Source organism: Aspergillus bombycis (genome assembly GCF_001792695.1).
Source record: "Aspergillus bombycis strain NRRL26010 chromosome Unknown contig00047, whole genome shotgun sequence".
Lineage (NCBI taxonomy): Eukaryota > Fungi > Ascomycota > Eurotiomycetes > Eurotiales > Aspergillaceae > Aspergillus > Aspergillus bombycis.
Window position 1 is genome coordinate 229,533 of NW_019170049.1, and position 10,845 is coordinate 240,377.

Genomic DNA, 10,845 nt, shown 5'->3' on the forward strand with positions numbered 1-10,845 from the left:
CACGGATTGAGCATGGTTCCAAGAAAGTGGGAGAAAAGAAGAAAAAGAAAGCAAAGAAAAATGTATGAAGGCTTAGAATGAAACCCCAATAGTTGGCTCGGCCGACTCCGTTGACTCCTTTGACTGCATCCGCGCCGTGGGGTCCAATAAGACCGCATTTTGCTGGTCTGGTCGATAGGGAGCTTCGGTCTTAGCCACGAACATGGTATTCGTGGCCAGCCCATGGTGGAAGAAGCGGAATGCCTTCCGGTATCTCGTCAGGCGGCGTGTCCGGTATGCGTGGTATTCGCCATCCTCGAGCATAGCGTAGAGATACCGGGGGTGCACCACGATGGCCTGCGCGCCCTTCTGCCCGAAGCCGAAGGAAGTCACCGAGAATGCCTTCAACCCCTTGGTTTGGATGCTACGGTTGGGATAGAGAATGTATTCGTTGTTTTCCAGCTTCCCATCGACGTTGTCCAGGTTGCGGTTGCCGGGAATGAGGCCCGTGTCCAGCACTTGTAGGCCACCATTCAGCATCCATGCTCCTGCGGCACCCTTGGGATGGCCCGTAAGATACTTCTGTGAGATAGCGTAGAGGGGGTTCCCGGGGACACGGCCGAGGTGTCGCATTTGGGCTTCGAGCACTGCGGCTTCGTTTTTGTCGTTCATGACAGTGCTAGTTCCATGTAAGGAAACGAAATCCAAATCATCTAGTAGGCGGTCAGTTCCATGATATCTAGACAGTTAATGCAGAAAGGGAGGCATAACGAACCAATGGTTAGACCGAAAACGGCCAAAGAACCCCGAACGGGAGAAATAGCGGACTCATTCTTCCAGAATTCATTACCAAATGTGTTCAAGGCCTCCTTGCGCTGGCGCTCAGCTTCGCCTTCGACAAAGCTTTTATGGTTCTGGAGCTCTTCCTGAAGCTCGTTCGGAACCTCTCCATCTTGAGTCATCTGCTCCTCAAGCATCTGTACCTCGAGGTCAACCGATTCTTGGATCTGTTTCAGTCGCGCCTCAAGACGGCGCTTGCGGTAACGAATGTCAAGCAGTGGTGATGGGAACCGACTGTTGGGCTTCTCGCGTGCGTTGGTCAGGATACCCTGTCCTGGTGCCGGCACCGATCGGCTCGTCTTGTCACTCGCAGTTCCCACCCAGGCGACAATGCCATGAATTGGCAAACCCAGGTCGAGGGCCAGACGGGCCGAGGTGATAACCTGGACGCCACTGCCCTGAGACTCAACGAAGCCGCTTCGACTCTCTGCAGCGGGCCGCGACATCTCCTGAGGGAGCCTGCCCTTCTTAGCCTCTTCCTCGGGGTTGGTAGTGGCTTTCATGTTGGCAAACTCCTCCGCTACCGCCTGTGTCATGTCGTCGTACCCACCGACAAGACAGATTTTGGCGCGTCCAGTGACGATGGTCTCAAATCCAGTTTCCAAAGACTCAATCGAAGTGGCGCAAGCACCAACTGACGTGCGGATAGGGCCAGCGGAGGAGATCAGCAGCATATTAACCCAGGCAGCCGTGGTGTTAATGAAGGTTTCCTGGAGAATGTCCTTCTGCACATCCTTATCCAGGTACCGATCCCGGAACATCTTCTTCAACGAGTGCACGCCACCAAGACCTGAACCAATACAGTTGCCGAACTCAGAGAGATGAATATACTGGTATAGCTCGTAGGGGTCGGTGATTCCAGAGGCCACAAGCGCCTCCATGGTGCTCACCAAGGTGAATAGGGTTCCACGGTCAACCTGGGCGACAATATCTTCCGGTATGCCGTAGGCGCGTGCATCCCAGCCGGTAGGGACCTGCCCCGCAACCGCATGCTGGTACTGCAGAGCCTTGGGGATCATCAACACCACGCCCTTCTTCAGGTTGACGACACATTGTTCACCCTGCGGTGAGATATCAACCAGAGTCTCCCCATGCTCGTGGATGAGTTGCTGTGCTACCTCAGGAGAGACTTCAAAGGGCGGTAGATCCTCTTCAAGCACAACCTCTTGCAGGAGACGTCTCTTGCCGGGTGGTTCGCTAGGATCCAGGTCCGGTTCCACCAGCCGGATTCCCGTATGATTGAGAATATGCTCTTCATATCGGGCTTTGACATCCATGTCCTGCACAGGCTTCTTTGTCTTGGCGTCCACCCAACCGGTGAAATGTTTCCCGTCCAGCGGGCCGTCATGGTGCTTGATGAGGCCCATAATCCAGGCCATCTCAATACACCCTTCCAAGGACAAACGCCCCGTGGCCTCCATCTGCCAGCGAGTCCGAGAGTTGCCGTACGGGCCAACCTCTGAAAATCCTGTGACCACCACGATGCGCTCTAAGTCTGCCATGCCCATCAAGGTTGCACGCAAAGGGTCGACTTCGGTCTTCGCATCGGGCAGAGCGGGGAATGAGAACCGAATATTGGCCAGGCGCGTCCGTGCTTCCTTCTCCTGGGTCGTCGGAGAGCTGCAGGTAGTGAGCTTCTGCTCAGCAGCTTGCTCCCGCGCGAGGACGGTGCGCATGGCACTTTTATCGACAATCTCGCGCCGAACCTTATCCAAGGTCGCCCTCAGATTCGGAATCGTGTTCAGACCGCCGGTCAGATCGGCATACAGTGGCTGTACGTTGCACTGGTTCGCAAGCTTCCGAGTCATAAGCACCAAGATGTACGCCCCCATCTCGGCCGTGGAGAAGGTCTGCACGCCATGACGCTCAATCCCTGCCGCGACAATGTTGTTATCGGCCATCAGGCCGGTGCCACGCGTCCAACCAATGACCGCACCGCAGATGGACAGGTATGTCGACCAGCTTTCCGAGTGCCATTTCTCAAACAAGGACTCGAGGGCAATCTTCGACTCGCCGTACAGACCATCATTACCAAACGCGCCGTGGTTGGGCGAGAGGGGCAGAATGACTTGGGTCGGCCGAGTGCGGTATCCCCGAAGCTGTTTCTGTTTCTTGATGGCCCCCAGCAACCGAAGGGTGTTGGTGAGCATGATTCGGTGGGCTAATTCGGATTTGGCATCAATGTTGTCAATCTCGCGTCCAGCCTCGGAGATCGCGGCGAAGGGAACAACGTGGTCCAGGTCCCAGCCCAGGCCAGTCCCCGAGGTGTAGATGTACTCCACAAGGCCATCAAGATCATGCTGACTTCCTTGGTTGAATGGGGCGACGATCAGTTCGGATCCCCGCGAACCGTGTTCAACATAGAGACGCTGGTAGAACCGGGTCGTGGCCGAGGAGTAGCTGCTGGTGGTGACAACGACCTTGGCTCCTCCACTCAGGAGGCCTTTCAGGATTTCGGCTCCAATCGATCCAATACTCACCCCGGTCATGAGCACACACTTATTGATGAAGGTGATACCGTCATTCCAGGATGATTGTACCTCGTCCAGATACAGCGCCGTCACCGAGCGGTCGGTCAGCCAGGTCGAATGTCGCTGGGTTTTGATATGAATCGATGCGATAACGGGGGATCCACCGCGAGCGACCTCGCGGTACTTGATATGGCCATTCTCGTCCACCGTAGTGCTAGGCCCCTTGATGAAGGCATCGTAGTTCGCTGCCAACGGCTCAAATCGAGGCGCGCGCGGCTTCTCGCAGAGGTCTACCAAGCGACGCATCACGGTCTTGGCTTCTGGGAAACGAGTGCCCCAGAGCGAGCATGGGCTGTTCGAAAGGTACTTGATCATTTGCAGTAAGCGAGGGCTGGATCGGTTGGCGATGGCGTTACTGTACTTAGGGAAATCGGCATTGCCAAAGTTCCCTCGCAGAATCCGATGGAACAGATGCAATGTATCTTGCAACACCCAGTTCCAGCTGGAGTTGTAGCGTCGAACCTTGGCAGCTGCCCATAACGGACGGATACCAGAGATAAAGACATCGCCCACCTCGGCTGTAATGAAGTCCAACTGCTCCTGCAGCTTAACAGTCGCCAGCTGTGCCTTGAGCGCTTCTCGCGCATCATGGCCCAGATCCTTTCCAAGCAGTCGTGCATAGAGCTCCATCTGCGCCTTCCGAAGCCGTTCTTGGTCTTTCTTTACCAAGCCGAGGGCCTTGCTATCCACAGGAGCCGACACTGCCGCTGCCTCCGCGGCCGGCGCGGACGCAGACAGGTTGAGGCCGTTGTCTGTGGCATACTGCTGTACTATCTGGTCAAAGAATGTCTGTGCTTCTCCCGAACTTGCCAATCGGGAGGATGTTTGTGCGGTGCTTGCTCGCAAGAAAACCGAATCCTGGCGTCCAGCCCCAAGACCCCATCGAGTCTGAAGATACTCACGGGCATCACCGCTAGAGAAGCCAGCGGGAAGTTTCTGTGCAAAGACGCGGGAGACGATCCCTGTGGATACTTTACCCAGCTGTCCTGAGAAGGCTGCGCCAGATTGCAGAGTATTGCATAGTTCCTCTAACCCTAGCTCTTCCGCCCTCTCGGGAAGGGATCCGAACTCGGCGTCGAGGTCGCCCACGATCTCATTTTCCAAGGTCGATCGGCCTGTGCTCGGGCCATCAGCAGCTATATTAAGTGCAATGGAAGGGTAAGAGGGAGGACCATACCGCTCACTAGTACCTTGATTGTTTTATCTGTTGCTACTTCGCTGTGACTCTTTCTCAGCTTTTGTGCAATGATGGCGATCACAATATCCTTCGCCTGGACAGGAGCATCCGCAACCATCGCTACTTTGGCAACAGGGGCCGGCGCCGTGTTGACCTGCGTTTCAACAGGGGCTGACGGCGTACTTTCCACAGCCTTACTGGACGCCGACGGCGCCTGTGTCAATAACGGGTGAGGCTTCACAGCTGGTCGGCTGGTTGCTGTTGATGACCCCGAGATATACTGAATTTCGTCTGCATTCTGCGCGTATGAGAGTAGCTTTCGTGTCATGTGTCGTGCAGCATCTTGAGATTTGTACTGTTGACCGACGGTCTTTCGGAGCATGCCGGTGAGGATGTCTGCCGGGCCGATTTCGATGAACCGTTCGACATTCTGTTCTGTGATGAGTCCATCTTGGGTTTCAATCCTGTGTTAGGAAGCGCGGTTAGTATCGCATTCTCTATGATACAACGTCGGGGGACTTACCATTGGACTGGCGACGCAAACTGATGCCTACAAGCGAGTATTTCCTTGGTCAGATATCGCCATGGTCGGTCAGGAGACATAGGAAGCATCACTCACGCCAACAGCTCAATTAAGAGCACATATGCAAGCTGCTGCTCAACTTCCGGCTGCATTGTGGCAGACATGGCAAAGTTGCTCGGGTATCAATGTCATTGACAGTCGGGTGACTTTGGTCGACCGACACGAGTCCTTAAAAGAGACTCGACTACCAGGGTCTATCATTATTACGTGTGCATGGTTCCTCTTTGCAAGTCCATCATATTCGGAATTCAGTATAGTCCGTGTCAGCAACAAACGAGGGCTTACTACACACGTGGCGAAGCGTTTTGGGGCTGAGGCCAAACGTGAGAAACGGAAAAGCACCATAACATCTCACGCATGCAGCAGCAGCGATCAATTGAATAAGGTTGAGTGATCCAGCTCCAAGGCGAACCGCGCTAGTGGCTCACACTGCATGCTTACATCGTTGATGGAATCGCTTTAGGGCTTACGCTGGCTGACAACTGGTACCGTCCGCCCCCAAGTCGCAGGATCCGCCCAACGACCTGAAACCCCCAGGTTTTGACATTCAGGAACGGTGATCTAAATTTATCTCTGCCACTGTCAGACAGCGACCCTTGGACCCAGCATCATACAATCTAGATGACATTGCGCGATGCATTCACCTCACCACCGAGGTTGGGAGGGATCTCCTGCCGGTGCGTCTGCTATCAGCATGTCTTTTCGCCGGACTTATTTGGCTTGAATTGCCATCATGGCCATTTTTTGCCCAAGTCCGTAAACCATCAATTACTCCGTCCTCTACTTACTATCGAATCGATCAACGACCATCATGCAGGCAGTCGCGCTGCTGAGACATGTGCCTCTCTTCGCCTATGTGACGGCGGTGCCCGTTGCTGGTCTGGCCTACGTGAGCCCTTGCTTCTGGCCCTAACGAGGATGGGATCCTCACTGACTTGTTTGTCAGGTGCTTGCTATCTGCATCTATCGTATCTGGTTCCATCCTCTTGCGAAGTACCCGGGTCCTTTGCTGGCCAAAGTGACCAATCTCTATGGAGGGTACTACGCCTGGAAAGGAGACCTGCACCTTGACATGATGCGCTGCCATGAAAAATATGGTGAGCTTGTTATACTACCCTTCTTTTCTATGCCGACTCGGCACTCACTAACGGGTGATGCGACAGGCAACTACGTTCGCTATGCGCCAAATCGTGTGCTGTTCAATACCAATACCGGCCTGAAGGGTTTGTCTCTGTTAGATCTCCGGATCACTGGCAGTCGCTAACCAGATCATCTATTCTCTCAGAGATCTATGCGTACAGCAAAAGCTTCCAGAAGTCGGCCGCCTACGGCGCCATGGTTCATCGCGCTCCCAACACGCTCACCCTCATTGACAAAAAGCAACACGGTCGCAAGCGACGCATCATCGGACAGGGCTTTGGCGACGCCGCCCTGCGTGGCTTCGAAGGGACTATCATGGGCCATGTACGCAAGTTCTGCGACGAGCTGTCCAAGGATATCTCGGGCGGAAAAGCTGGCGACTGGTCTAGTCCGCAGAATATGGGGAAATGGTGTATGTCTCGTCCTTCCCACTCCTGGCGAAAAGCCAAGCTGCTGACGTTTCTCCCAGCAAACTACCTCACCTTCGACATCATGTCCGGCATCATTTTCGGCGAAAGCTTTAATCTCATTGGCAGCCCCAACAACCGGGAGATTGTCAAGTGCATTGAGGACTCTAACGTGCGTACTGGAGTCTTATCACAGGCTGGTGAATTATCCACCCGCCGTCTCGACCGCTGGCTATTCCCTCAGGCGATTCAAGGCCGGAATGCATTCATTCGCTTCGTCAACATTCTTCTCAAGAAGCGCATGTCCGCAAAGCCCTTGAAACGCCACGATGCATTCTCGTTCTTGCTGGATGCCGTCGATCCGGAGACGCAACAGGGATTCACGCCTGCCGAGATTGGTGCTGAAAGTACCACCATGATTGTTGCCGGTAAGACCGTCCTGATCCCTTCCATATCCTTTTCTGTCTCTTCCGTCGCCTAACACCACCAAGGATCCGACACCTCTTCCACCGCCATCGCTTCTACCTTCTTCTACCTCTGTCGCAACCGAGAATGGTACGAAAAAGCCAAGGCGGAGGTTCGCGCTGCGTTCCCAGGCCCCGACGACGTCGCACTCGGACCCGCGCTGAACCACTGTGTGATCTTGCGCGCATGTATCGACGAGAGTCTGCGTATGTCTCCCCCCGCCAGTAGCTCCCTCTGGCGCGAAGTCCTCGACGACGGAGTCACCATTGACGGTCAGGTTTTCCCGCGAGGCTACGACGTGGGTACCTGCATCTACGCCATTCAGCACAACCCGGACTACTACCCTGAACCCTTTGAGTACCGTCCCGAGCGCTGGCTCGACCCCGTACCGGAAAAGGTGCAGCTCGCACGGTCGGCTTTCAACCCGTTTTCCATCGGACCGCGGAGCTGTCTGGGGAAAGGATTGGCCTGGACGGAGCTGATGTTGACTATGGCGTATATGCTATCGAAGTATGAATTCCGCAGTGCGCCGGGAGAGGATGAGAAGGTTGGGGGTGGGAATGAGGCCATGGGACCGGGAAGACAGCGCGAGGGTGAATATCAGTTGCGCGATCATGTCACGGCTGCAAAGGACGGCCCGATCGTGCAGGTTTCTTTCCGATAGAAATTCTTTTTATTTTATTTTTCTCTGTTGGGAAGTGACTTGGAGAATGATATGACGTGTATGTATTTTTAAATAGTATCTCGAAGGGCCTGGAAAGTGTCTGCTGAGAATGAAATTGGTCCAGTTGTGTTTGAATCCGCATGCTTGCGTAAACATTTAAGTCTTCAGCCAGTAAATTAGAACAGAAAAACGAAAAAAAAAATAAAATAAAAAAAATAAAAAACAATCAAGGAAGAAACAAGAAAATAAAATAAAAATGCAATATCCCAAAAAGTTTGATCAAACTCGTCGGATGTTTTCATACAAGATTAGACTATCATTGTTCTATTTCGACTCGGTATCAGGATTCAGACGGAAAACGGCGAGAGCAGTTCAGCGACGAGCCCCAGCCCTGTGTGTACCTCCAACCGGCAGCAGACATGGAAGATCCTAATTACACGGTGAGCATGAACACTTCACCTTCGTTGGGGGCCATTGGGCGGCTGCCGGATAGTTACACTTACATTCTAAGCGTGCTTTCACTGTTGGTTATGGCATTCTGTCAAATTGTCATGTAAACATTAGAACCGCTAAACATTCTTCACATACGAATTTAATCTACATAATGATACAATAAGAGCCAGAAGAACCCACATCAGATGTCCCCTTAACCTCTTCACGCCATCCAAACTGGTCCTCGGCCTCACCACGTTGGATCTTAGTGAGCGCGGCATAGAGCTGCTGACATACCGGACCCGCCGTTGTCTCCTCGGTGTAGACGAAATGGTCGTCGCGCGACTTCCGGGTAATGGACCGAATAGGAACCAAGGCGGCCGCGGTGCCAACGGCCATGACCTCTTTGAAGGTTGCGAGTTCCTCGTATTTGACCTAGAAGTACTGTCAGTCATAGACCCGATTGGAAAGAGAGAGACAGGGTGTCCGTACTGAGCGATGCTCGACAGTCCATCCCAGGGACCGAGCAATCTGCATACAACTATCGGACGTCACACTCCCGATGATATTGTCACTCTTGGGCACCACCAATACGGGCTTCTCCCCGTCCACTTTCGCCCCCAGAAATCCCGAGGTGGAAAACTCATCGATTTCGGAGTGCGTGGCACTGTCCAGGTGCAGGGTCATAGGGAATCCCTCCTTCTTCGCCTTTTCCGACCACCTCATCACCGGGGCATAATTGCCTCCGATCTTCGCGTGGCCGGTTCCGCGGGGTGCAGCACGATCGAAGTCTTCGAGAACGACCGCCGGCAGGGGCGCAATGCCGTGATAGGTGCTGAACGGCTGCACATATACGCAGAATGTATACTCGGCAGGAGGGGTCAGTGCAAAATGCGCCCCGGAGCCCAAGAGGACCGGGCGCACATACAAGGCGGCGCCGCTCGCGTGAGGAGGGACCCACTCCGCGTTTCGAGCGACCGCAAGATTCACACACTCGAGAAAGTGGTCAGTGGGGACGGGAGGAATGGAGACCACGTCGGCAGAGTGCTGCATGCGCGCCGCATGGAAGCGTGGGCGAAAGAGAAGGATCTGGTCAGCGGCCGATCGGTAGGCTAAACACTCTATTATTAGACTCAGGCCCAATGTGGTGTGGGGGAGACAGAGAAAAGCTCACCTTTCAATCCTTCATACACCTGTTGCCCATAGTTGAGGGCCGGGGCCAAGCCGTGGATGCGAAGATATGGATCCTCCACGAACGTAGGCGATGTCCACTTCCCGGTTGAAGCGGAAAAGGTCGACTCCACATGGCCGTTGACTAGGACAGAAGAATGTTAGTTCTTGGTTTCTTCGTGCGGGTCCCTTCAATCCTCTCTTACCCATATCCGTCACCGCGAGCCCTAACTTCGTCCAATCTACTCCATCACCATGTTAGCCTCCATCCAACCTGTATACGATCGAATAGGTACCAACCAATATTCGCTGCTGGTGCGGGTGGGAAAGTCATGATGGGGAATGCTGATGTGGCCTGGGATACGAGTTTCGACGTTCGGTTGTGTCCACTGTTCGTCTTCTCTGGGTTTCTTTTCTCTTCCAGGATCGGTGGTGACACGGGTGATTATGACAGGTTCCGTGGATTACGAGGTTTATCTATGCACTGTCTAGGTCTTTGGTGGACTGATCACCTCAGTGTTCGTGAGTGTTTCTCGCATCCTTCCTTCCTGGTGGCTTCGCGTTGGTTGGCCCCCACAACAACATCCCGAGGGCATGATGTTGCAGATGCACTGTGAGGGATGACAGGGACCTGCAGACTCAGCTTTAGCGTGATAGCTTATTATTATTTTTGTAATAGCTTATTCTTTGGTCTCGTTTCAGCGTCTCGATCGGATGACCTTCGTCATGGATCTCACGGACAATGCGAGATCACCATGTCTGTAACAGCCCCCAAGTAGGGCTGTGCGGTGCGCTCTCGTTACAGATGTCCATGCAATGGTGATCCAGTGCCCCAGTTGCCGGCAAGATCAGGATCAGGTACTCGGTGTTGCTGAGATGGTCGATCCCCCGGAGCCATTGAAGCTGTAAGCTCACCATCAGCAAGCTCATACTCCATAGACATTAAAGAAACAAGAAGACAAGTGTGATGGACAGATCAACCCTTATCCATATTGCCAGAATTTTATTAGCCTGAGTACATCCGGTGGTGTAGCGATACTCTGGAGCTAGCAAATAACCCTGCCCATCCAAAATCATGCGGAACAGTCCCGCGTGGTCCCTCTCCCAGAGTCCGTCTCCTGCGCAAAATCCTCCCCTTGGAATGATGATGAAAGGCCTGGATCCGGTGCTGGCACCTGGGGATCCCCTTGACCCCTGTCCCTGGCCAGTCTCATATGCAGATAACGACATCTGGTCACAATATTCCGGTGGTCTATTCTCCGCCGACTCCGATGTGCTGCACCTCTCCCAAGCAGACTGGCAGAATGCCGACCTGTCAGACAGTGGTAGTTGGACTGCGACCAACTCCCTCGGCGATTTATCCATGACCTTGTCGGACGCCCCATTCGGCCAACCTCCTCTATGGACACCTAGCAGTGTAGGTCTCTGCCTCTCTCTCTCTCTCCCTCTCTCTTCCA

The 10,845-nt window shown here is 53.9% G+C and overlaps 4 protein-coding genes across 4 annotated transcripts; 2 read left to right on the forward strand and 2 right to left on the reverse strand.

Moving 5' to 3' along the window:
• Positions 1-72: 72 nt before the first annotated feature.
• ABOM_005817 (fatty acid synthase alpha subunit) lies at positions 73-5,214 on the reverse strand (the record flags this gene model as incomplete). The annotated part of the gene is made up of 5 exons (XM_022532946.1): positions 73-692; positions 755-4,465; positions 4,528-4,991; positions 5,051-5,077; positions 5,147-5,214. The coding sequence occupies 5 exons, from the start codon at positions 5,212-5,214 to the stop codon at positions 73-75; spliced, it is 4,890 nt and encodes a 1,629-aa protein (XP_022388786.1).
• Positions 5,215-5,921: 707 nt separating this feature from the next.
• On the forward strand, positions 5,922-7,786 carry ABOM_005818 (cytochrome P450; the record flags this gene model as incomplete). Its single annotated transcript, XM_022532947.1, has 6 exons — positions 5,922-5,999; positions 6,057-6,207; positions 6,274-6,333; positions 6,396-6,662; positions 6,720-7,085; positions 7,149-7,786. The coding sequence occupies 6 exons, from the start codon at positions 5,922-5,924 to the stop codon at positions 7,784-7,786; spliced, it is 1,560 nt and encodes a 519-aa protein (XP_022388778.1).
• A 597-nt stretch (positions 7,787-8,383) lies between these two features.
• ABOM_005819 (branched-chain-amino-acid aminotransferase TOXF) lies at positions 8,384-9,722 on the reverse strand (the record flags this gene model as incomplete). The annotated part of the gene is made up of 5 exons (XM_022532948.1): positions 8,384-8,653; positions 8,711-9,330; positions 9,393-9,533; positions 9,595-9,630; positions 9,689-9,722. 5 exons carry the CDS (start codon positions 9,720-9,722, stop codon positions 8,384-8,386), a joined length of 1,101 nt encoding a protein of 366 aa, XP_022388750.1.
• Positions 9,723-10,463: 741 nt separating this feature from the next.
• On the forward strand, positions 10,464-10,805 carry ABOM_005820 (Ankyrin repeat protein; the record flags this gene model as incomplete). Its single annotated transcript, XM_022532949.1, has 1 exon — positions 10,464-10,805. A coding segment is annotated over one exon (342 nt), but the record flags the coding sequence as incomplete, so codon positions are not given.
• Between the last annotated feature and the right edge of the window lie 40 nt (positions 10,806-10,845).